Below are 27,340 nucleotides of genomic sequence, written 5' to 3'. Positions count from 1 at the left end.
ACTTCGTGTAGTTTTGAAGTCCTTTTGTCATAGCTGAGGTGAACTACGTAAACAGATTCTCACATCTACAGAAACCAATGAAATAAAATCAACACCTGATACTGTGGGATCAAGGGGTGATGGTCAGGGTGTCCTTAGCTCAAGCCTGCGGTGTTAAGGGTAATGAGACGAGTCTGAGGAGCTGAAGGGTGTTGGGTGACGAGTCTGTTTTGGTCTGGCGTTGATTCCACAAAATTCTCAGAAGCGAAAAAAAGATAGTAGTTTAAACTGAAGAGCACTTCACCACCCGCATCTACTTGACTTAGGTAAGCAGCTTTTAAAAGATTCTTACCTTTTTCATCTTCTACCTAAACTTAATCTAACCAAACAACTTAATCTAAACAAAACCAACCAAACCTAACATAACTAACCTAACCAAACTTAACCTAATCTAAACAAAACCAACCAAACCTAACCTAACCTAACCTAACCAAACTTAACTTAATCTAAAAAAACCAACCAAACCTAACATAACCTAACTAACAAACTAAACCTAATCAAAACAAAACCAACAAACCTAACATAACTAACCTAACAAACTTAAAACCAAACCTAACCTAACTTAACTTACCCCCCAGGTAGATATAAGGTGGATTAATCAACAGGTGAGAGAAGATAAGGGTAACTCTCCATTCGATGTCTCTTAACTACTGCATGTTATCTATCAGCTGATTCAGAGTTGAGAGTTGAGACGATGGTTTAACCCCTTGATGACCATGGTTTAACTCATTGATGACTGGTTTAACCCTTTGATGGCGATGGTTTAACCCTTGATGACTATGGTTTTAACTCATTGATGACTGGGTTAACCCCTTGATACTCTTAACCCTTTGATGACGATGGTTTAATTTTTGATGACTATGGTTTAACTCTTTTGATGACGCTGATTTAACCCTTTGATGACTTTGGTTTAACTCTTTCTGGCGATGGTTTAACCCTTGATGACTATGGTTTAACCTTTGATGACTATGGTTTAACCCTTGATGACTATGGTTTAACCCTTTGATGACTATGGTTTAACTCTTTGATGACGCTGATTTAACCTTGATGACTTTGGTTTAACTCTTTCATGGCGATGGTTTAACCCGATGACTATGGTTTAACCCTTTATGACTATGGTTTAACCCTTGATGACTATGGTTTAACCCTTTGATGACTATGGTTTAACCCTTTGATGACTATGGTTTAACCCTTTGATGACTTTGGTTTAACTCTTTGATGGCGATGGTTTAACCCCTTGATGACTATGGTTTAACCCTTGATGACTATGGTTTAACCCTTGATGACTATGGTTTAACCCTTCATGACTATGGTTTAACCCTTTGATAACGATGGTTTAACCCTTCGACTATGGTTTAACCCTTTGAGGATAATAGTTTAATCCACTGATAACAATGGTTTAACCCGATGATGGTGATGCTGTTTTAACCCTTTCATGACGATGGTTTAACCCTTTGAGGATAATAGTTTAATCCACTGATACCGTTGGTTTAACCTTCCATGACGCAAAGACTCAAGTCAACCAGTTCAGTTCATTCTGTTATCTTGATTTACGTGGAATTTTTATCATATGAGCCTTGGACTTTGGACACGTACAGGCAAGACCATCCACAATAAACACGTCTAATCACTGTACCTGGAGAAAAAAGTCACTGAGTTATTTAATTACCTCTCCTCCCTCCTACACATTGTTGAGGGTGAGGTCGTCCTTGATGGGTCGAGTGTGAGGTAATAAGTAACAGTGTAATAAGCAGTAGCCAACGAACAGCTGTCACTTCACCAGATGGCAGGGAGATGGTGAGTCAACCCTGTGGCACGAGGACCCATACAGTGTTGGAGGAGAGGAGGAGGAGGAGGAGGAGGAGGAGAAGGAGGAGGAGGAGGGGAGGAGGAGGAGGAGGAGGAGGAGGAGGAGGAGGGAGGAGGAGGAGGAGGAGGACAGGAGGAGGAGGAGGAGGAGGGAGGAGGAGGAGGAGGAGGAGGACAGGAGGGAGGAGGAGGAGGAGAGGAGGAGGGAGGAGGAGGAGGAGGAGAGGAGGAGGACAGGAGAGGGAGGGAGGAGGAGGAGGAGGAGAAAGGAGGAGGGGAGGAGGATGAGGAGGGGAGGAGGAGGAGGAGGAGGAGGAGGAGGAGGACAGGGGGGAGGAGGAGAAGAGGGAGAGGAGGAGGAGAAAGGAGGAGGAGGGAGGGAGGAGGAGGAGGAGGAGGAGGATGAGGAAGACGAAGAAGAGACTGGTTACACCCATGCATCAGTATTCATCAACATCTATTCCCAACATCTACTGACCCTGCTGCCCACGTGACCAAGTCCCAGGTTGCTGATCTGACTTTCTGCTTCATTTACACACTGCAGGGTCTCAATTGTTTTCTTCTATTGACAACAAACATACATATATTGTTTCTCACTATTGATCTTTTTTTTATTATGGGTCTTTATTATTTATTATTTTTATTATTGGTATTAATATTTTATATATAATTGTTATTTACTTTTATTAATTGTAATTAATTGTATTATCATTAATATTATTGTTATTATTTTTTTTTTTTTTTATTATTATTATTATTATTATTATTATTATTATTATTATTATTATTATTATTATTATTATTATTATTATTATATATATATATATTATTATTATTATATTTATTATTATTATTATTATTATTATTATTATTATCATTATTATTTATTGTGTATTATATTATATTTTCCTTCGAGGTTCTTGATGTGGGTCATTATAAACTGACCTGTTCAAGTGAGCTAATGTCCGAAAAAAACCCATTTGGAGAGGTGGGTCGGGTCGCCAACCCTCACACCTCGAATATGACTCCTTGACTGAGAGAACCAATAATTTTCTGAGACTAATATGCCACAGCATTGAACTCTGAAAATTACCCAGAAAATAACTCCTGTAAATAACTCCGTAAATAAGTCAATAACAGTCAATAGCAGTAAATAACTCAGAAATAAGTAAATAACAGTAAATAACTCAATAAATAAAAAATTCCTGATCTTGAAACTAAGGTGAACACAAACTGATATAATAGTGACAGGTATACCAGCCTACTGTCAGTACCTATCAGCCAGGTGGTGGACGGTGGATAACACTGTTCTGCACTTGACGGGAGACAGATGGAAGCAGAGTGTAACGATGAATTAATGAGACACTTGTTCTTAATGATGATGATATAATAATAATAATAATATTAATAATAATAATAATAATAATAATAATAATAATAATAATAATAATAATAATAATAATAATAATAATAATAATAATAATAATAATAATAATAATAACAGCTTTACTATAAATTAGTGCATTATCTGGTATCCTAAAAACAAGTTATATTCAATGAAGTAAACGACAGAAGCAATATATCACGGAGGCAATCTTGCGACGGACCCAGATCACTGGCTCTTAATATAACTCAGGTTAGATAAAGAGAGAGAGAAAGAAGAGAGACAAAGGGAATGAACGAAGGGATAGTAATTAGAGACGTGTGGGTGTGTGTGACGCGTAAGTGAATGAGGAACAAGCGCAGATCAATTGACACAACATTCGAGAAGTTTTGGCTGTGAGTGTGCCTAATAGGTTGAAGTAGTGATCATCTTGGTTCTTAACCCAAGGGGGGAGGGGGAAGGGGGAGGGAGGGAGGATAAGCCTTGGCTGGAGGGATGTAGTGGTTGAGTCTTTCTCATCCTTCATTATCTCAGTCTTTCTCCTAAGCCTTTCATCTTCCTCTTCCTCTTAAAGTCTTCTCTCTGCCCTCTCAAAGGTCTTCTTCCCTTCACTCTCAAGAGTCTTCCTCCCTCACCCTCTCAAGTCTTCCTACCCTCTCAAGAGTCTTCTCTCTTACCTTCTCAAAGTCTTCCTCCCCTCACCCTCTCAAGTTTTCCTTTCTTTCTCAAGTCTTGCTCCTCTCTCGATGTTCATGCCCTCACCCTCTCAAGGTCTTCCTCACCTCACCCTCTCAGGTCTTCCTCTTCCATCGCCTCTCAAGTCTTCCTCCCCTCTAAGTCTTCCTCCCCTCACCCTCTCAAGTCTTGCTCACCCTCTCAGTCTTCCTCCCCTCACCTCTCAAAGTCTTCTCACCTCACACCTCTCAAGGGTCTTCTCACCTCACCTCTCAGTCTTCCTCATCCTCTCCACCTCAAATATTTCTCAGGTCAGGGCGTTGTTGTCATAGTTCCATAATGTCTTAACTTGGGTGGGCACTGCATGACCTACTTAACCCATCTGTGGTCTCTATTACCTAACTGATAGCTCTTATTTCATTTTTGATTTTTTATTGATATTGCTGATAGAAGCATAAGTCATATATAATTACTTGTATTTTTGTTCATAATCTGTATTGTAATACATTAGGTTATTATTGTTAAAAAATCATAATATTAAAAAAAAAGCTTTGAAAATATATTTTTTGTTGTTAGGATGGTTAATATTTTGACCAACAGCATGGCTTTAGTCACCTTTTACACATATGTAGACTGGTTTATAAGTTGTGTTTATTGTTTTTATCTTAATCATATTTTTTGAATCTTTACTGTGTTTCAGAGACCTTAATTGCGTAGCCATATTGTAGATATGTTATAAATCACGCTTTTATTTTTTCTATATAATGTTGGATCTTTCAGTCGCCATATTCTGGTGAATTGTGCAGTATAAAGCTGTTTGTTACCTCAAGCCTCGACAACAGGTGTCTAATCGCGTCCTTTTTACAGATACAAAGAAATATTATATGCAATGTGTCACAGTTATAATCTGTACCCATCAGTTCGTTCGTGTCTGAGGAAGCTTTCCGGACGACCAACTACAGTAATGCGTACTATATGATTTGTATAAATGTTGAAATATATAAATCATAAATTGGAACTTAAGACAAAGTTGTTAACAGACAGATATCGGTAGAGGGTGGCGCAGTTGTTGATTAAAGAAAATGTTGAATTATTAAGGCTTCTGGGCTAGAACGTTCTTAGAGCAATATGAGACAGATATCGGAAAGGATGAGGTTACGTAAACACCATACAGCCTGGTGACCACAGAGGTGTCCAGTGAGGTTCATTCACGGCGGTTGGTGTTTTTTATAACATGCCGCTGCCCTTGCCCCTTGCACATAAGAAAAAACTTATTCGTCCCGCGAAGGTCAAGTTGACCCATGCTAGGGAACCCTGTTGCGTACCTGCCAGCTATGCCTCCACACCTCGTTCGTGGGGCCTCCTGGTACATCACTACTGTTCAACCTGTATGTCTCCTCGTTACAGATCACCTAATTACCCTTATTACCTTATCAGCCTTGACCACCTCAAGTAAGTTAACTTCTCAGTGACTCGGCAGCACACATCAGCCTCCATCAACCCGTGTTTTTCCAAGCATTACTGAGGAAAATAATAATAATATAAACTCGATCAATTCTCTCTTAAGCATGTCCTTGTAAATCAATCAGTCAATATAAAGTTAATCTATTTGTATATCGGTGATTTTCTATCGGTTAATCTAATGTGGTGTTTGTTATATCGATTAAGTTAATATTGAGTTGAAGACATTATGGAACTCACTGTAACTGGTCTTGAAATCATTGATGAAGCTTTGTCTGCTGCAACTAGTTACAATCAGCTATTAGATCATAACCGTGGGTCTTGTAACCTAGCTGGTGAAAATGGCTAGTAAGGAAATGTTAGCGCATAAGTTTGGTGATACTTACTTTAAGTGAATCCTGGCACCGCGTCTAGTTGGTCAGTTTGTTTTGGCAATTGTGTCATCGTACATTTCACATGAGAACACCAAGGGGAAGAATTATTTCCGTTTCAGGTGCTTCTTAGTGTTTCAGTGGCGATGAAGATCATTTTTAGTCACAAGGTCAATTTAATCACCCTATTTATATCAGTTGTCATTTTAAATCAGTGTTTACTGTTAATGGTACTGTTGTTTGGTCAGTGGAATTCGTGTTGCGTAAGCTGTGACGTATATATATGAGGTTGAGACACTGGGCGGTTGGCTTGTCCGTTTGGGGCGTCGGGGAGCATGTAGGGAAGTTGAGAAAGATCGACATCTGCTGGACACAACGATTACACACCCGCAATGTGTTTGTTCCGGTCGTTACTACTACTACTACTACTACTACTACAACAACAACAACAATAACTACTGCTACTACGCTCCTACGTTAATTCTACTACTAACGTCCACACGGGCTTCATTCGTTGTGTTTGGCAGGCCTCATGCCAACCAAACCTCCCTTCTTGCACACTGTGGCATGGTTGATGTCATAGGATCTTCCACGTGTGAGGCATGCCTCCCACTACTGCACCTCAAGAGCAATGGTATATGTGAATTCTTGTTTATTAGGCTGAAGTCCTTTGTACTTATCGATAAAGCTGTTAGCCAGTTTGCGGCGCCACCTCCTGTGCTACATCTACTTTTTCTCTTTGCGATCTCGGCGATTTGTAGAAATTTTTTCGTTTTGGCTGTGTAGCCGTTTCTGTCTCATAAACGTCTAATTTTGTATAATTCGTTGGCGTCTACCCCATTTGCGGTATTTTGAGCGACTAAGTGCTCAGTAAGGGCTGCCGTGAGCTTGACAGTTCTGATGATCACTGGCAAGCTCTCTGAGGGTTAGTGATTCCCATTCCTCCTTGTCTCGGTGGTAGAGCAAGGGTGACTTTATGCTGGGATAGGCGGTGGCTTTCATAACGATGGAATAAAGAGTCCCTGCTACAGGCCGATTAAGAAGTTCAGGTTTTTTGGAGTGGGCAGAGAGGTGACAGGTTGACCAGCGGTGTCCGGATACAGGGAACTTCGTGCGTGAGGGTTGTGGGCCACCCTTGGGAGGGGACAAGAGCCACACAAGCTCGAGAATTATACAGCGGAACAGGAGCAGTCACAACCTCTATGGTCACACTGATGCAGGTAATAAAATCTTGCTTGGTCGGGTGAGTGAAGATGGGTAGAGGTGGGCTGCGGGCAGGAGTTGGTTGGCTGTATTGGGGGTGTTTGTTTGCATGTGGGCGCTGACAACGCCAAAGAAAATAATAGACCTTCAACACTGTCACAGCAGCGGTCCCGTCCACTGAGGTGAGCCTACTTAGCCCAGGCCGGGCTGTGAGCTGACAGGCAGGCATGCCGGGAGATCATTGATTTTCCATAAAAATATTTGCAATTACTGCAATACAGGATAAGGTGAACCTTCAGTGACAGTGGCAAGAGTGGTGTAACCAACACAATGTGATATTCCTGTTCCCACTATATGTCCCCACCGAGGTAGACCACGGAGGACAAACACTGCCACCTCTACTTCTATTACTATTACTTAGTTTGACTATGGCCTCCAACCTCTCCTTATCGCCATACCTTTTCCACCTATCTTATCAACTATCCTACTACTACAACAACAACAACAACAACAAAATTACTATTCCAGCAACAATTACTACTACCACACACACACACACAACATCTCGCTCGACCTGGAAGGGGTCAAGACGTACCTGGCGCTCCTCTGGGGCAGCCAGGTCAACTATTAAGTTGGCCCATACCAACTGCTCCCCTGAACCCTCCTCCCCACCGGAATATCAACAAGTTCTCGCCAAGTTACAATTTCATTTAGGAAAGGAACGGAACCAGTGTTGAACAGGGTGAACAGTGGTGAACAGTGCTTAAGTCAGTGAGAACAACTCAACAGTAACAGCCGAGTCATACCCAAGTTAACCTACACAGTGAGGTCCCAGGTACCAGTGATAACGGCCCCCGCGAGACCCAACAACAACCACCGATGTGTTAATCCGTCTACGATAGGAAGGCCTGGGACAAACCTCACTCATATAACACCATCTGAGAATTACTACACCACGTCAAGTCCTTCTCACACCATCTGTGAGGGATTACCACCACGTCAGGCCCCTCATAACACCATCTGTGAGGATTACTACCAGGTCCTCATAACACCATCTGTGGGTAATTACACCACGTGAGGTCCCTCATAACACCATCTGTGAGGTAATTACTACACCACGTGAGGTCCCTCATAACACCATCTGTGAGGGTACTACACCGTGAGGTCCTCACCATCATCTGTGAGGGAATTACTACACCACGTTGAGGCCCCTCATAACACCATCTAGAAGGTACACACACGCAGTTCCCTCATTCAACATCTGGGGAACTACTACACATGAGGTCCTCCTAACACCATCTGGGAGGGATTTACTACGAGTTTGCTGTTCAACATCTACATTAATCTGTATGTTCACTGTATGTTCCTTTACCTTTCTCTAATGAAGGCTTTAAACCACCAATGTATGTAATAAGTCATTTATGTCCAATGTATATTTTCAGCCTTCGGGCTGCAGAACTTTTTCAATAAACCGTTAATTATTATTATTATTATTATTTATTATTATTATTACACACCATTAGCACCCACATTGTTACTATTAAAGAACTACTGACGAAGATCAAGGCGAGGTAGGTTTGTGTGAGGGAGCGTCAGGTGGGTCCTCCGGGCAGGTCAGGCTAATTACCTCCAGCACACCTGAGGGAAGTGTTGTCTACATTGAGTTCTATGTGTTGTAGTGAGAATCTCTTTGGCTGACTCCTACAGTGTGGCGACCGAGAGGAAAAGAGGCGTGAGAGGAGAGAAAAGAAGAGGATGGCGGAAGGGTATAGGGAGAGAAGAAGGAAGGGAAGGAAAGAAGAGAGTGAAGGAAAGGATAAGGAAGAGGGATGCCGGAAGAGCGTGGGGAAGGGATAGGAAAAGGTGCAAGGACGTAAGAGAGAAGGAGAGGCAGGTGAGGCAAGGTGGGGATGAGGGAAGGAATGGAGGTTAGGAAAGGAAGGAAGAGATGAGAGAGGAAAGGAAGGTGGTGGGGAGGAAGGAAATAGGATAGGAAGAGAAGTAGTGGATGAAGAAGAAAGGAGGAAGAGGGAGATAAGGAATAGGAAAGAGACGAGAGAGAAGAAAAGAGTGGAGATGGGATGAGAGGGGGGGACGTTAGAAGGGAGAGAAGGGGAGAAAGGAAGTATTGAATTACTTGTCTCCTACCATCTTCAACTTTACTGTCTACTTCTCCTCTCCCCTCCCTCCTTCCTTCCCTTCCTTCTTATTGTTCTCCATCTTCCTTCTATGGTTCTCTCTTCTCTCATCTCTACTTCATTCTCTCACACCTCCTCCATCTATCCTCTAGCCCACCCTCCTACTACACCTTCCCTCACTTTTTCTCTATTCCTTATATCAATGTATCATACCTCCCTCTATCTTCTCTATCCCTCCCTCCCATCCTGCCTCCCTCCACCTACCACTCCTCCACCCCTGCCCCCCCCTCCACCTACCACTCCCTCCATCCTGCCCCCTCCACCTACCCTCTCCATCCTGCCCCCTCCCACCTACCACTCCTCCATCCTGCCCTCCTACCACTCCCTCCACCTACCCTCCCTCCATCTTCTCCCTCCTCCTACCCCCCTCCACCTACCCTCCCTCCATCCTCCCCTCCCACCTACCACTCCCCTCCATCCTGCCCCCTCCCACCTACCACTCTCCACCTACCACTCCCTCCATCCTGCCCCCTACCTACCACTCCCTCATCCTCCTACCTCCACCTACCCTCCCTCCACCTACCACTCCTCCATCCTGCCCCCTCCACCTACTCCCTCCATCCTGCCCCCTCCACCTACCCTCCCTCCATCCTCCTCCCCTCCCACCCCTCCTCCATCCTCCCTCCCACCACCACCTACACTCCCTCCACCTGCCCCTCCACCTACCCCTCCCTCACCTGCCCCCTCCACCTACCATTCCCTCCATCCTGCCCCCTCCCACCTACCTCCCTCCACCCTGCCACCCTCCCACCTACCTCCCTCATCCTGCCCCTCCACCTACCTCCCCACCTCCCCCCTACCCTCCACCTACCATTCCCTCCATCCTGCCCCCTCCCTACCCTCCCTCCCCACCCCTGCCCACCCTCCCCACTCCCTCCATCCTGCCCCTCCACCCCACCTCCCCTCCATCCTGCCCCTCCCTACCCTCCTCCCCCACTCCCCTCCATCTACTTCTCCCTCCACCCCTGCCCCCTCCACCTACCACTCCCTCCCATCCTCCTCCTACTCCCTCCATCCTGCCTCCACCTCCACTCCTCCACCTACCCTCCCTCCATCTGCCCCCCTCCACCTACCTCCTCCACCTACCACTCCCCTCCATCCTGCCCCCTCCACCTACCACCCTCCATCCTCCTCCCCACTCCCACTCCCTCCCACCCTCCTCCATCCTGCCCCCTCCACCTACCATTCCCTCCATCCTGCCCCCCTCCACCTACCACTCCCTCCACCCTACCCCCTCCCACCCACTCCCTCCATCCCCTCCCCCCTCCCCCTACCCCTCCCCTCCATCCTGCCCCTCCCACCACTCCCTCCCACCTACCCTCCCTCCATCTCTCTCCCTCCCCTGCCCCCCCTCCCTCCCTCCCATCCTCCCCCCACTCCCCTCCATCCCTGCCCCCCCTCCCACCTACCCTCCCTCATCTGCCCCTTCCACCTACCCTCCCTCCATCCTCCTCCCCTCCACCTACCCTCCCTCCATCCTCCTCCCCCCACCACCTACCCCTCCCTCCCACCCTGCCCCCTCCCTACCCTCCCTCCCATCCTCCTCCCCCCTCCACCTACCCTCCTCCATCCTCCTCCACCTCCACCTCCCTCCTCCACCACCCTCCCTCCATCCTGCCCTCCACCCACCATCCCTCCATCCTGCCCCCTCCACCTACACTCCCTCACCTGCCACCCTCCACCACCACTCCCTCCATCCTGCCCCCTCCACCTACCACCCCTCCATCTGCCCCTCCCCTACCACTCCTCCACCTACCACTCCCTCCATCTACTTCTCCTCCCACCCCTGCCCCTCTCCCCACCACTCCCTCCATCCTCCTCCTACTCCCTCCATCCTGCCCCCCCCACCTCCCTCCCTCCCCCTGCCCCCTCCACCTACCACTCCCTCCATCCTCCTCCCCTCCACCTACCACTCCCTCCATCCTCCTCCACCACCACCTACACTCCCTCTGCCCCCCCCCCTCCCACCTACCCTCCCTCCACCCCCTGCCCCTCCACCTACCATTCCCTCCACTCCTGCCCCTCCCACCTACCCTCCCCTCCCACCCTACCCCTCCCACCCTCCCACTCCCTCCATCCTGCCCCTCTACCCTCCCTCCCCCTGCCCCTCCACCCCACCATTCCTCCATCCCCCCCTCCACCTACCACTCCCTCCACCTGCCACCCTCCACCTACCCTCCCCTCCATCCTGCCCCCTCCACCTACCACTCCCTCCATCCCTCCTCCACCTTCACCTACCACTCCCTCCACCTACCACTCCCTCCACCCTGCCCCCCCCTCCACCACTCCCTCCCTCCATCCTCCTCCCACCACCACCCTCCCTCCACCTGCCCCCCTCCACCCCACCTCCCTCCATCCTGCCCCCCCACCTACCCTCCCTCACCCTGCCCCTCCACCTACCACTCCCTCCACCTGCCTCCCTCCCACCCTCCCTCCATCCTGCCCCCCCTCCTACCCCTCCCTCCACCCCTCCCCTCCACCTACCATTCCCTCCATCCTCCTCCACCACCACCTACCCCTCCCTCCTCCTCCCCCTCCCACCCTCCCTCCATCCCCTCCTCCCCTCCTCCATCCTCCTCCACCCACCCACCACTCCCTCCATCCTCCCTCCATCTACCCACCCTCCATCCCTCCCTCCCTACTCCCTCCATCCTCCTCCCACCCTCCCCTCCATCCTCCTCCACCACTCCCTCCAACCCACCATCTCCTCAACACAATACACCACTCAAAATCGTCTTTTTTTATTACATTTATGGTTTTCCTCCTTCTGGCTACCATACCAGGCCCTGTGTCAGACCACCAGGAGTCAAGGATTAGCCGGGATTAGTCAGGATTAGTCAGGATTAGTCAGGATTACCAGGATTAGTCAGGATTAGTCAGGATTAGTCAGGATTACCTGGGATTAGTCAGGATCAGCCAGGATTATTCAGGATTAGTTAGGATTAGTCAGGATTAGTCAGGATTATTCAGGATTAGTTAGGATTAGTCAGAATTAGTCAGGATTAGTCAGGTTTAGTCAGGATTAGTCAGGATTAACCAGTTTATAGATCCCGAACGCGTGGGAGTCCTGGTGGTGGTGAGTCTTGACGGAGCCTCACAGTGCTTACCTTCCTTCACCCTCCTCGCAGACTCTCGTCCGGTCCCTGCAGAAGTATTGGGCCGGTGCTGAGCCTCATTTCACCTGAGGATTAGACTTTTAACGCTTATACGTGAGGGTTAGGTTAGGTTAGGTGGGTTGGTGTTGGGTTGACTTGGAGTTGGGTTAAGTTGGGTTGGTGTTGGGTTGACGAGTTAGGTTAGGTTGGGTTTGGTGTGGGTTGACAGGATTAGGTTAGGTTGGGTTGGTGTTGGTTGACTTGGGTTAGGTTAGGTTGGGTTGGGTTGGGTTAGGTTAGGTTATGAACGTCGTAAATGAAGACAGGTGAGTGACATTACATAGCCTCACCGCACACCTGACTAATGAACAGCCGACACACAGGCAGATGAGGCTGTAATGCATGGACCCAAAAATACAACTGTAGTGAAGAAATAAACCCTATAAGACCTAAATTATGATACATACAGCTGTAGTGAAGAAAGAAGCCCTATGAGCACAAATTATGAGACATACAGCTGTAGTGAAGGAAAGAAACCCTATAAGACCACAAATTATGAGACATACAGCTGTAGTGAAGGAAAGAAACCCTATAAGACACAAATTATGAGACATACAGCTGTAGTGAAGGAAAAGCCCTAAGACCACATTATGAAACATACAGCTGTAGTGAGAAAAGCCTATAAGCACAAATTATGATACATACAGCTGTAGTGAAGGAAAGAAACCCTATAAGACCACAAATTATGATACATACAGCTAGTGAAAAAGCCTATAAGACCACAAATTATGAGACATACAGCTGTAGTGAAGAAAAGCCTATAAGACACAAATTATGAGACATACAGCTGTAGTGAAGGAAAAAGCCCTATAAGACCACACATTATGAAACATACAGCTGTAGTGAAGGAAAAGAAGCCTATAAGACCACAAATTATGATACATACAGCTGTAGTGAAGGAAAGAAACCTATAAAGACCTAAATTATGATACATACAGCTGTAGTGAAGGAAAAAACCCTATAAGACCACAAATTATGGAACATACAGCTGTAGTGAAGGAAAAAGCCTATAAGAGCACAAATTATAGAGACATACAGCTGTAGGAAGGAAAAAACCTATAAGACCTAAATTATGATACATACAGCTGTAGTGAGCCTATAAGACCACAAATTATGAGACATACAGCTGTAGTGAAGGAAAGAAACCTATAAGACCACAAATTAGAGACATACAGCTGTAGTGAAGGAAAAAGCCCTATAAGAGCACAAATTATAGACATACAGCTGTAGTGAAGGAAAAAGAAGCCCTATAAGACCACACATTATGAAACACAGCTGTAGTGAAGGAAAAGCCCTATAAGACCATAAATTATGATACATACAGCTGTAGTGAAGGAAAAAACCCTATAAGACCACAAATTATGATACATACAGCTGGTGAAGGAAAAAACTATAAGACCTAGTGAGACATACAGCTGTAGTGAAGGAAAAGAAGCCCTATAAGGCACAAATTATGAGACATACAGCTGTAGTGAAGGAAAAAACCTATAAGACCACAAATTATGATACATACAGCTGTAGTGAAGGAAAAAGCCCTATAAGACCACAAATTATGAGACATAGCTGTAGTGAAGGAAAGAAACCTATAAGACCTACAAATTATGATACATACAGCTGTAGTGAAGGAAAACCCTATAAGACCACAAATTATGAGACATAGCTGTGACAGAAGAAGAAACCCTATAAGACCACAATTATGATACATACAGCTGTAGTGAAGGAAAGCCAGATACAAATTATGAGACATACAGCTGTAGTGAAGGAAAAGCCCTATAAGACCACAATTATGAGTACATACAGCTGTAGTGAAGGAAAGAAACCCTATAAGACACAAATTATGATACATACAGCTGTAGTGAAGGAAAAGAAACCCTATAAGACCACAAATTATGATACATACAGCTAGTGAAGGAAAACCCTATAAGACCACAAATTATGAGATATACAGCTGTAGTGAAGGAAAGAAGCCCTATAGGCACAAATTGAGACATACAATGTGTGAAGAAAAAGCCTATAAGACCACACATTATGAAACATACAGCTGTAGTGAAGAAAAAGAAGCCTATAAGACCACAAATTATGATACATACAGCTGTAGTGAAGGAAAACCCTATAAGACCACAAAATTATGATACATAGCTGTAGTGAAGGAAAAACCTATAAGACCACACATTATGATACATACAACTGTAGTGAAGGAAGAAGCCCTATAAGAGCACAAATTATGATACATACAGCTGTAGTGAAGGAAAGAACCCTATAAGACCACAAATTATTACATAGAGACAGGAGGGCCTTAATATCATCCTTATTGTCGACTACAGGGTAAATATAATACAAGGCGAATGGGATCACCTGAAGATTAGCCACCCTAGTTCATTTCCCTTTTGTTTAATAGAGAGAGAGAGAGAGAGAGAGAGAGAGAGGTGGGCCTAGGCTATGAGTGTAGTGTAGGTTTGGTGGTTGACCTTGGAACTGATCCTGCTTTATACGCCCCTTATCCCCACCCCCCTAATGACGTGGCAGTCCCCCCTGTTTGGTTATCCCCCTTTCCCCCCTCCCTTTACTTTCATCTAAGGCAACAAGGGTGAAATGCTGCTAGAAGTGAATTGGTGTTCGTGATTTAGGCTCAGGGTCATTTCAGTGTTATTGTTATTGTTCTGTTCAATCAATCAATCACTCATTCAACCAATCAAACAATGAATCAATGTATCTCATCACATACTGGTCATTAGAGGTTAGAGGAGTCATTAAGTCTTAATTAATTTGAACTTTTGCCTCGTGTAATATAATCTTTGGGTTGTTGTTGGTGAACTTTTTAACTAAAGGTCAGATTTTTGTTGTTGAAACGTTGAATGATATTGATGATGATAAGATGATGCTAATAATAATAGTAATAATAATAATAATAATAATACCTATAATAATAATAATAATAATAATAATAATAATAATAATAATAATAATAATAATAATAATAATAATAATAAACCATAGATCAACTGTTCCGTCCACCTGTCATATACACTGACGGACTAACGGCACATGAATGGCTGTGTCCCTGCCACACGATATACCCCAGTAGGAGTAATCTACAGAAGACCCCACACTATTGTAAGGAACTTTCTTGAAAAATTTTCGGAACTTATTTCTATCATAAGTTCAGAGAGGAAACTTTGCTACATTTCAGGAGACACCTCAGTATTAGACCTTCTCGCTACCTCTCATTCGAAGCTCTTCTACACAATAACCAAACCCACTAGAGTAACTGCCACCTCTGCCACTGTGATAGATCATATCAGGACTAACAACTCTACTAACAATCTACCAAGTGGAATTATTTATAACAATATCTCAGATCACTTCCCGGTTTTTGCCATGTATAAAACAGCCACAAGACCTGAAAGGTCTAGTAGAGTCTCAGTACAATACAGAGACTACTGCGCCGACAACCTGCTCATTTTTTAAAATAACTTCATGAATGCTAACTGGAGTCTTGTCGATGACTCCGACAACCCTAACGTGAACAGCTACAATTTCTCTTCCATTTTCAATGCTTGTTTGATAAATGCTTCCCCCCCACCCCCCCCCCCAAGACTTAGTAAAAACTGTTTCTATCTCCAAACCCTATCTCACAAGTGAAATCAAGATAATGATAAAAGAAAAACGGAACCCGCCCTTCTTACCAACCACTTCAATGATCATGTTATCATTGTTGGCAAAAATCTTGCAGAGAGCATCCCTGATCACCATGAGGAATTTAGAGCCTACCTGCAAAAAAGACAGCAAAATGAGCTGTTCGTATCCCCTGTCACAGCAGATGAATTACTGGTCATCATAAAAATGTCCAAATATACAGCAGCAGGCGAAGACAATATACCAATGAGCATCATTAAGAAAGTAGCCCACTTATTACTACCTGTTCTCCTACACATTTGTAACTCCTCCTTCACTAGTGGTGTCTTTCCTGATAAACTGAAAATTGCTAAAGTTCACCCAGCATATAAAAAGTCTGGGGACAAAGGTCTCTTCATGAACTACCGCCCCATATCTGTCCTCCCAGCCTTGAGCAAGATACTGGAAAAGCTAGCATGTAATAGACTAAATTCCTTCTGCAATGTCAATAATTTCCTTATAGACTCTAGGGTTTGGATTTAGAGTTAGAAGTTCAACTGAGAGTGCTCTGCTATCCTTTACTAATGACAGTCGGAATATTCCTGGACCTCTCTAAAGCCTTCGATACTGTCGACCATACCATCCTCCTTTCAAAATTTGAACATTACGGCGTTAGGGGCCTGTCCCACAATTGGTTTACCTCATATCTGTCTAACAGGAAGCAGTATGTACGCTTAATAATCGCCACTCTGACTCCTCACCAATTTTGTATGGTGTCCCCCAAGGCTCCATTCTCGGTACTGCACTGTTCTTGTTGTACTGTACATAAATGCCATAGTCCACTCCAGCACACTCTTAAAATACAACTTATTTGCAGATGATAGTAATCTCTATGCCAGCAACTTAGACCTCCATTCCTTGTTGAGAACTATGAACACTGAATTGACTAAAGTCAGGACCTGGGTAACACTCAATAAACTGACCTTAAAACGCGAAAAACCCACTACACGATCTTTCACAGAAGGAAAAACCGACCCCCAGATTTGGACTCCCCGTACCTTGGCATTACAGTTCTCAAACGTGAACAAAATACTAAATTCCTTGGGGTTATTGTTGATGAGAAACTTAGCTAGAGAAAACACATACAAGCCATTCACAGTAAAGTCAATAAACAGTGCGGTATCATGTATCACACTCGACAGTCACTCACTCTTACAACAATGACAGAAATGTATTATGAACTTGTTTACCAACACTTAATACACTGTCACACACTATGGGGGCCTCTGGCTCAACAAAAACACAACCTCTGATCACTGCACAAAAGAGAGTTGTGCGGACAATGACCTACTTGAAAAAACTGATCACACTAACGAACAATTTGCTAAAATGAAAATAGTAAAATTCGATAATATTAACACCTACTGCTGTGCCCTATTTGTATACAAATCTGTCAATCACTCGATTGACAACAATTATTTATAGTTCCGGAATAATCAGAGATACAACTTATGACACCCAAAGCCACCCCCCATGTGCTCCTCTCAGTCCCAGACCTCCATAAAATATCACGGTGTGAAGGTGTGGAACAACTTACCCCCACCCATCCCAGCAAAGACTACGCTCCCTTCCCTTAAATCATCTCTTAAGAAATATCTATTGTCTGAGTATTAATCTTTTTGAAATACCTACTTTATATTCTTACCTTTATTGTACCACCAAAACCATTATATCAGAAATTGTCATGTAGATAGATAAGAAATACCATTGCACTTATTATATTTGCCGACAAGACATGATACTGACAGCTTCTGTTCTCTTTTTCTACCTTAATACAACCCAGATATTAACTCCACTGTAAAATATGTGTATATTCTAATATAAATGACAAAATATAAATTAAATACAATAAATAATATTGAAGTGATCTGTATCTGTGTTTTTCTGGCTAAATAAACTGTTTCATTATCATTATCAAAAGGACCCTGAAAAACGTAACACCAGCGAATCGTTTTAATTTCTATATCAATAAGTATAAAAACGATATGCTCAGTTTTATAAATATTGTAAGTAATATATTCAAAACAACTTTAAAATCAACAACAAAACGCCCACTTTACAATACATTTCGTGGAAGTCTTTTTAATTTTACGACGAATCCATTTTTTCACCAATTTTCATCTGTTTACAGCAGCCAAAACATACACCAATCTTAAGGTTCCACTGGCGCGTCCAATCAGTGACGTCATTGGTCAGATCATACCTGTTGCCTGACCTCATAACACACCAACAGGGAACCAGTGTCTATCAAGCCCTCTGATCACGGGTGTTTAATTCTCTAGAGTTTTCTTTTAGTTTCGTTTTCTTTACAGATTTCTTAAGCGTATTGTCGAAACACATGGAGATCCCCCCCCCCACCCACCACCCACTAGTTTATTTCACCTAAAGATTAACCTAACCTAACCTAACCCCCTGAGAGACAGCGTTAGGGTGGTTATTCTTCAGGTGAAATAAACTGAGAGAGAGAAGGGGAGGGAGCGGGCGAACAATCTATAATTCACAAAACTCATCAAACTACAAACCTGACTTATACTACGTACGCGCACTACCTTTAAACGCTTCGTAGTTAACGCAAGCGAACAAACTTTCACACATACGCACCAGCTCTTATTTCAAACACACACACACGACCCTGGCAGTGAGACGCAGAATAACACTACATGACGTACATACTGCATCATCTTCCCTAATACCTGTACTGGTTTTCTTAACAACATCTTGCTAATACCGGTTTTCTTAGCAACACCTTGAGGTCTTCTGCTGCTCCACCACACCCCCCCCACCCCCTTTGGTGCCTCCTACGTCCTTGAAGCTGCGGTGATTATAACTTGTATCTATGTAATAATAATAACAGTTGTAATGCTGCGACAACATCACCATCGTCAACAATAACAGCAACAAGAACTACAACTACTAATATTAAAAATAACGATAATTATACCAATAATAATGACAACATTAATAATACCAATAATAATAATAATAATAATAATAATAATAATAATAATGATAATAATAATAATAATAATAATAACAATAATAATAATAATAATAATAATAATAATAATAATAATAATAATAATAATAACAATAATAATAATAATAATAATAATAATAATAATAATAATAATAATAATAATAATAATAATAATAATTAATAATAACAGTAGCAGCAATAACAGTAATACTACTACTACTACTAATAATAAAATAAATATATAAATAATAACAATAACGCCATTCAATTATTACCTACAACAGCGACCATGAATTACACACACTCACACACACACACACACACACACACACACACACACACACACCAGAGGTCAGCGTTGGTGGCATCTTTATCCTTTTCTCATATAAAAATTTAACTCAAATTTCATCAAAATATTAACATGGACACAAAAGTTTATCTCTGAGAAATAGTTTTAACCTCTGACATTGTGTGTTTTAACCTTCCTGTGATGTTAACTATTGACTTCCCTGTAATGTTAACTTTTGACTTCCCTGTGATATTAACTTTTGACTTCCCTGTGATGCTAACCTTTGCCTCCCCTTTGATGTTAACTTTTGACTTCCCTCTGATGTTAACTTTTGTCTTCTCTGTGATGTTAACTTTTGTCTTCTTTGTGATGTTAATTTTTTACCTCCCTGTGATGTTAACTTTTGACTTCCTTGTGACGTTAACTTTTGTCTTCTCTGTGATGTTAATTTTTTACTTCTCTGTGATGTTAACTTTTGTCTTCTTTGTGATGTTAATTTTTTACCTCCCTGTGATGTTAACTTTTGACTTCCTTGTGATGTTAACCTTTGTCTTCCCTGTGATGTTAACTTTTGACTTCCCTGTGATATTAACTTTTGTCTTCCCTGTGAGTCTGACACGGATGACACCACACAGGTAAATGGGTTTCCTATATGGTTAGGTTAGGTTAGGTTAGGTTAGGTTAATATTCAGGTGAAATAAGCTAGGGTGTCTAATCTTCAGGTGATCCTTGTATGCTGTAGAGTGTAGAGTGTGTAGTCTGTAGGCGGTGACCCTCTTGTTATTAAAGTACACACAGTCTCCCCATACCTCCTCCTCTCCCTCCTTCACCCCTCACGTCTATCCACACCCTCCTTCACACCTCACGTCTATCCACACCCTCCTTCACCCCTCACGTCTATCCACACCCTCCTTCACCCCTCACGTCAGCTCACACCTCTCCCTCATCATCCACCGGGTACTGTGGCTCTTCGTCTACATTTCCTCCTCGTCTATCCAGCCTTCCTCCTCCTGTCTCTACCCCCCGCCCGCTTACTCTATCTCTACCCGCCAGAGCCAAAGTTTTTATCATGTTGACCGCCACCTGCCCTACACGTGGCCAGGGTGGGCGACGGGCGAGCACTAGCTAGAGGAGGCCACTACGGGTTGTCCCAGAGTCCGTCCACTGTACATCTTCCCTCACGCAAGCTACCATCCTCCCTCTCCCCAAATTTTCTGGTGTGGGGCAGTATTGAGGTTTTGCTCCGTCATGTTATCCTGCCCAGCGGGCTGTGTGGCCAGAGCGGTAAGGCCCGGCCAGACGCCGAGGTGCGGGAGGGAGCGAGGGAGGGTGGGCGTGTGACGTCACGCGGTCACTCTGAGTGTGAGAGGTGCCCCCGCTGCCACACCCGTACGGGGGTCCCTCAAGGGGGAACCCCGGGTCCGCCTCACTCTTACTACGCACTCCCGGGATCGTACTCTGGCAGGCACGCACCCGAGACGCGCACACCCGCTTACTCACCGCAGAATGGCTACAGGGGACCTGGGGGCGAGATCTCTCATGCATTACCGCTTGAGAAATGTGAGAATATAAGTATGAGAGGTGATGAGAAAAGGGAGGGCAGAGGGTGACTGGAAAGCAGGCGAGGTGTCCGTCACCACTGACCGTTCCCAGGAAATATCTCCTCGTGTTTCACAGTCTAGACATTCCAGAGGCCAGACAGGCCCGTCTAGACAGGACATTGTTGAGGTGACCCGGGGGGCTACAGGGCTACGACCACATTTTTAAGGTGCGTTTGTCTGGGGAACAAAGCCGGGACTGACGCCGGGGTCCAGGTCCCAGGCTCTAGTGTCGCGCTGTAAAGAAAGTCATCCTGTTTTATGAGGGAGCACCGAGGCGAGGTGTTCACACTGGTGCGAGGACACAGCCTCTCTCTCCTGGTCACTAGTGCAGTTAAACCAGCGCCTCCCTGGTATTGACTAGCTAGTACCCCTCCAGTAATCCGTACCCACTCTCACTACCCGAGTAAGCACGACAAGCTGGTCTTTCAGCAGTACAGACACAATAGTACCCAGCCTCCATGCCCTCATGAGTACAAGATAGCTAGTGTCTTTTAACTGGTATGAGCTCTGTAGAGTAATTGGTACACACTAACTAGCAAAACCTAATAAAGATAATAAATACATAAATAACGAAGTGATAACCGTAGCAACATGTTCTTATTACCACCATACTATTGAACTGTTCCAGATGATACTAAATGTTACATAATACTTCCTTAAGATAAATGTATAGTATATATCAGGTGCCTACAGGAGAGCCCAGGTTCTCAACTGGCTCAGCCATGTTAATATTGTTATTATTATCAACTCTGTATCTGTGTTTTTCTGGCTAAATAAACTGTTTCAATTCAATTCAATTCAATTAAAAAAATAGGTCATTGTTATCACTGAATAACCTGGCTTTTGGAATATTAATTAAACTTTGTATGTACCGTGTTCCAGAATAACTATGGGAGAGGCTGATGCTGTCAGGTTCAGTAGGTCTGCCCTATATCTTTTACCATAAGGCGCTTAACTTCCTGGGAATATCTGCACCCGTACCTAAATATAGCGGCCAGACACAGAGGCGTATCCCCACGACTCCTCATCACCGCCGCCCACATAACACGAGGCCTAGTAGTGTATGGCGCGTTAGCCTACCAAGAATCCAGTTATGCAAGCCTACCTGCCTATCCCCCCTCTTGTTCTATAGCCCGAGGAGGTGGGAGGGAGGGTGTATGGGGGGTGAATCCAGCCTCATCATCGTGTCAGAGCTGAGGCCTGAGAGCTACGTCAGATCATGGTCAGCTGCGTCAGGTAGAGTGTTAGATGAGCTGGCCGAGGGTACACACGTGCTGATTCCTAAATAATTACTTCATCTGTTGGCAGTGCCCTACCGTTGTCTCTATAGCTGTTGGCAATTCACCACTAACACCACTGCTACTACCATCACCTCCACCTCGAGCATCACGCCAAGGGTCTGGGGTAACGAGCCACCCTTGCATGGGTACTGTCGCTCCCGGCCACAACACAGGTGTGGCGGGCCAGAGCACCTGGTTACAACACAAGGACCCGAAAGGATAAGGTTTCTTACGTCAAATGTCACCTCTGATTGGAGAAGTGTGTGACTCTCTCCAGCTACAACAAGGAGATGGTTTCTTAAAAGCTCAGAAAAAATCTTGTTCCTTTTCCTTGAAGATGTGCAGAAACAATGGAGAAAAAAGAATAATTTATAATAATCCGATTCCTTGCGTTTAAATTTTACCTTCGAGATTACGAGAAATTTTTTAGTTACGATTGAGTCATAGTAAAATTAGAACACCATTTCGGTTGCCAACTTTCTTCCGTCGTGTGAGTGAGACAAACAGCTGTGGTCTCTTATCTTTATTCACGGTTAAATTATAACACAGAAATGTCTCAACATGTTTCCTTAGTTGTCAGGTAAGGTAAGGTCCCACTTCTCTTGGGTTACTAACATGATGGCGTGAAATCTTCAGTTCTCCTGGGTTACCTACATCTCATCATGACCACGACGGCCGCTCTTCCTCACCTCTGTGTCAACATGGGCGCCAAAAAACCCCCCACAACAACAACCCAGGAGCGAAAATATCCATCAGTCAGATCAGGAGAAGAGGGAACTTACCTCATTAGGGACAACCAAAAATAAATACTATATTACGTTTATTGGAATCACCCTTATGAATCTCTGTCCCAGTTTATTTCACTTTAAGATTAACCACTAACGATAACCTAACCTAACCTAACCTCAATTTGGTGGTTCCTACAATGACAAAATAAACAGATTTGTATGATTGTTGATATTTAAGGAAGATGATATGTGTTAATACTGTAAAAGATACACATAGGGAGACCACACACACACACACACACACACACACACAAATCAACGTACACTCATCAAACTAACAACTAAACTGAGGTGTATGAGAATAAGACTTGAAGACGAGGAGGCGAACAACAACAACAACCACAACCACAACCACGACCACAACAACATAAACGTCAACATTTGTGAGCGAGTATGACAGTACCCAGAAGTTCTCACCCGACGCAGTAAACAAACACAAGTTGATCTCTCTCTCTCTCTCTCGGTGGTAAGCTTCCTGAAATTTTAACATTGAGAGACAAACTATTTAAAGCACGAAGCTGTTTTAGGTCACAGGTTTAAGTGTAAGATACATCATTAGATAGCTGTGACCCTACTTGACCTTACAGCTTAATTGTGTGTGTGTGTGTGTGTGTGTGTGTGTGTGTGTGTGTGTGTGTGTGTGTGTGTGTGTGTGTGTGTGTGTGTGTCAAAATTTTAGATTTTTTTTAGATTGCCCACAAGGGGGCTAGTTTATTGGGCACCCCCTTACATCCTGTGCAAGAAGAAGCGCAAAAGCGTTTACAGCGCCTATCTGGGAAGCATGCGGAGTTTATGCTTGCCTTTATGAGTCATGCATTAAGGGCGCAAAAGCCTGAAGGGTCATGGGTTTTGTCAGCAAGTTACATATAGTGACAGAATAATGAGTGTGGGGAATTTCCCGGTACAATTTATCTGTTTATGGCAAAGCGTGGCAGGTCCCTAATAATGTCAAGTGCCAGGCCATTGGCATTGACAATACTGAGGGACATACCTTTTAGTGTGATTGTGATGGCGTGTACGTCGGTAGTGTCGGCTTCAGGGGGGACGTCGGGAGGTTGGTAGGGGACGTCCTTCTTGGCGTAACGAGTCATCATATATAACTGACCACGCAGAAAGTAAAGTACATGACGACCAAGACAAAGAACCCATATTCAGGGACATACGGAGGAACATCTTCCGAATCACAAATGAAGAGAACAAGGGACTCGATGGTACCCGCGAGGAGCTCGTCCTTGATGAACTCCGGGGCCGACACACCGCACTCAACCTTCCCCCGAAATCATATGGGAGGATCTGAGAGTGGACAGCCCACTGCCCAAACCAATCACCTCGGAAGAACTCAACACAGCCATCTCCAATAACAAAAATAAAGCCCCTGGCTATTCAGGCATCACCAAGGAGATCCTCAGCCACATAAACAACCCGGCCATGGAGAGACTGAGAACCACAATGAACGCTTGCCTGACCTCGGGTTACTCCCCAACTAAATTCAAAGACGCCATTATTACCCTAACACCAAAACAAGAAATGAACCCCGCCGCCCCACTAAACTACAGACCTATCTCCCTCCTCGAAGTACCAGGAAAAATCCTAGAAAATATCACCAATAACCGTCTGAGAAATCACCTGGAAACCACCAGCAGAGTCAACTGCAGACAATTCGGGTTCAGGAAAGGGAAGTCCACCACAACAGCGATAGCCCTGGCATGTGAAAACATAGCCAGAGCCGCGGCGAGTGGTAGACAATGTAATCTAACTCTCCGGGATGTAGCGAAGGCATTTGACAAAGTCTGGCATGACGGTCTAAGATATAAGATCCTCCAACTCGGACTTCCCACCAACATTGAAAAGCTGCTTTGTAACTTTCTTGACGGCAGAAATGCCAGACTGAGGGTAGGACAACACACAGGAGAGACTTTCCCACTCATGAGCGGAGTCCCTCAGGGGAGCGTCCTCTCCCCCACCCTATATATTACCTACACAAGTGACACCCCGCCTCCCACTAGAATAGGTAACGAAGATATTATGTATGCAGATGACATCACTCAATTAACAACACATCAAGGAATATCGCGAGCGCTACAGGTCGACAACACCAGGCGGGAATTAGAAAGGGTAAATAATTACGAAAAACAATGGAAAATCCAAACCAGTCTCCCGAAATTCACAGTGATACCCTTATGCCGAAGGAAAACCCATCCATTAGTAACCAATAATGCCCAGATAGAATACAAAAGCAGAGGCACACTCCTGGGCCTGCATATATCCACGACAGGTTACTCCCATCATGTCCACACCAGGAAGGAAAAGGCAAGAAGAGAGCTGAGAAAACTATACCGCTTTAAAGCGCTTCCTGAGAAAATAAAACTCCGCCTGGTGACATCATTTATCACACTGATATTAACTTACCCAGCAGTACCTCTTCATACTATGAGTACCACTCAAATATTAACATTACAGGTGGTCCAAAATGAAGCCCTAAGATTCGTCACAGATGAAAGATACCCCTTCACCAGAACCACAGCCGAGATACATACAGACCTGAGAATAAAACCCATCAACCAGCAGCTGCACACCCTGGCCAACAGAATATGGCAAAAGATAGAACGATCAGAGCAAGAACTCCTTCAAAGACTCCCACCAGACAACAACAACAACAACCATACATGGTTCCCAAAAAGCTACGAAATCTCAAAAGGTTCATTACCTCCCCCGATCTACACGGCCAGGCAATAGACAACCTCCCTAGACCAGCATCCGCCAGTAGGGTCGGCGGAATATGAAATAAGGCCCTTAAAACACCCATATATGGGACAGGGTAGGATGTCTAGTGCCTGTACCGACAGACAATAACTAACCCATGACACAACCCTAACACACCATTAGCTTAGCTAGGTGGTCAGCCCGCCCTCTCTTACCCCCTCCTAAATTTCTTCAATTTCCGAACTATAACTTCCTTCCCTCACCTCTAATCGTCTTTCACCCTCCTTTCTCTACAAAAAAAAAATAAAAAAAAATAAAAAAAATAAAAATAAATCCCCCCATCCCTCCCATCCACACATCCCTCCTGCCCCTCACACACGCTGTCGGGGTGAACCGGTTTTTTATATAGAGGCAATTTTATGAGTTGTATACGAGGAACAGTTTCTGAGAAGCAGTGGGGGTAATGTAGTTCAGAGTAAGGGCGGTGTTTTGGCTCGTAAATAAGGATGATAAGGGGGTGTTGGAGCCTCACACAGTCACGTGCTCCACACATGTTTGTAAACAAAGAAGTTGCAACACCACCACACTGTTTCGTCATCATCATTATCATCTTCATCTTCTTCTCTTTCCGTCTTCGTCTACTTTTAATTGTAATTCTTTATTCTTATTTTCATATTTTTGTATTCTGTTTATTGCATAAAGTGGAAATGTAAGTTTGACCACTTTTCAGTATTTCTTGTGTGTGTGTGTGTGTGTGTGTGTGTGTGTGTGTGTGTGTGTGTGTGTGTGACTCAATCTCGATTAAAAAAATCACCTGAAAGCACCAAACTAACATTATTATATTAAATTTGTACCGTTGGCCTCTACTACTACAACAACAACAACAACTACTACTACTACTACTACTACTACTACTAATAATAATAATAATAATAACAACAACAGCAACAACAACAACAAAAACAACAACAACAACATAAACTAACAAACAGACAACAACCAATACAATAAAATAACAACAATAAAAAAATAACAAGTATCATTTAAAAGGAACACAATAGGGGTGCAGGGGCAGCTCAGGTCGACAGTCTCGGAAGTACGCGACCTTCACTCACGTGGCTGGGCTGGCAGGAAATGCTTCATGATCGGGAGAGAGCATTGCGTGTCTAATTAGTGCATGATTTTATCCTCTCCCCTTAATTCCAACCCCTTTACCCTTTATGCTGACCCCCTCCCCTTAATTCCGACTCTTTACCCTTTATACTGATCCCCTCCCCTTAATCCCAACCCCTCTACCCTGCCTAACCCTTACTCTTAATCCCACCCCTTTACTCTTACTCTTAATTCCACCCTTAACCCTTACCTTTAACTTCTCCAATTAACCCCTTCCCTCCTTGTCTTCTATCAAGTCTTCTTCTTCTTCTATTCCCTTCCTTTATCACCTCACCCCTTTCCACCACCTTCTTTTACACTCTATTTACTTCTTACTTCTCCCTCTTCGTGCCTTTCTTCCTCCTACCTCTTCCCTTAGTCCTCTTTCCCTTACTCTCCTTTCCTCTCCTCTCCCTCTTTTCTTTATCTCCTTCCCTTTTCCCTTCCACTTCCTCCTACCTCCGTCTTTTCCTTACCTGTTTCTTTCCCTCCCTCCTTCCCACTTCCCCATACCTCCCCCTTTCTCCAACTTCCTTCCCTCTTTTTCATACTTCCTTCCTTCGCTCCTCTCTTTTCCCCC

At 44.2% G+C, this 27,340-nt stretch overlaps 1 protein-coding gene across 1 annotated transcript in view; it reads right to left on the bottom strand.

Moving 5' to 3' along the window:
• LOC121875820 (involucrin-like) overlaps window positions 1–20,307 on the bottom strand; it is a gene marked incomplete at its 3' end in the record, with an annotated part of 29,810 nt that extends 9,503 nt beyond the window's left edge. Inside the window, exon 1 of the mRNA XM_042380513.1 lies at window positions 20,272–20,307. Coding sequence (XP_042236447.1) covers window positions 20,272–20,307 — 36 coding nt within the window. The remainder of the gene's footprint in view (window positions 1–20,271) is intronic.
• Between the last annotated feature and the right edge of the window lie 7,033 nt (window positions 20,308–27,340).

Source organism: Homarus americanus, unplaced genomic scaffold (genome assembly GCF_018991925.1).
Source record: "Homarus americanus isolate GMGI-L3 unplaced genomic scaffold, GMGI_Hamer_2.0 scaffold46389, whole genome shotgun sequence".
Classification (NCBI taxonomy): Eukaryota; Metazoa; Arthropoda; class Malacostraca; order Decapoda; family Nephropidae; genus Homarus; species Homarus americanus.
The sequence above is the reverse complement of the archived record's forward strand: the minus strand, read 5'-3'. Positions and strand labels throughout refer to the sequence as shown.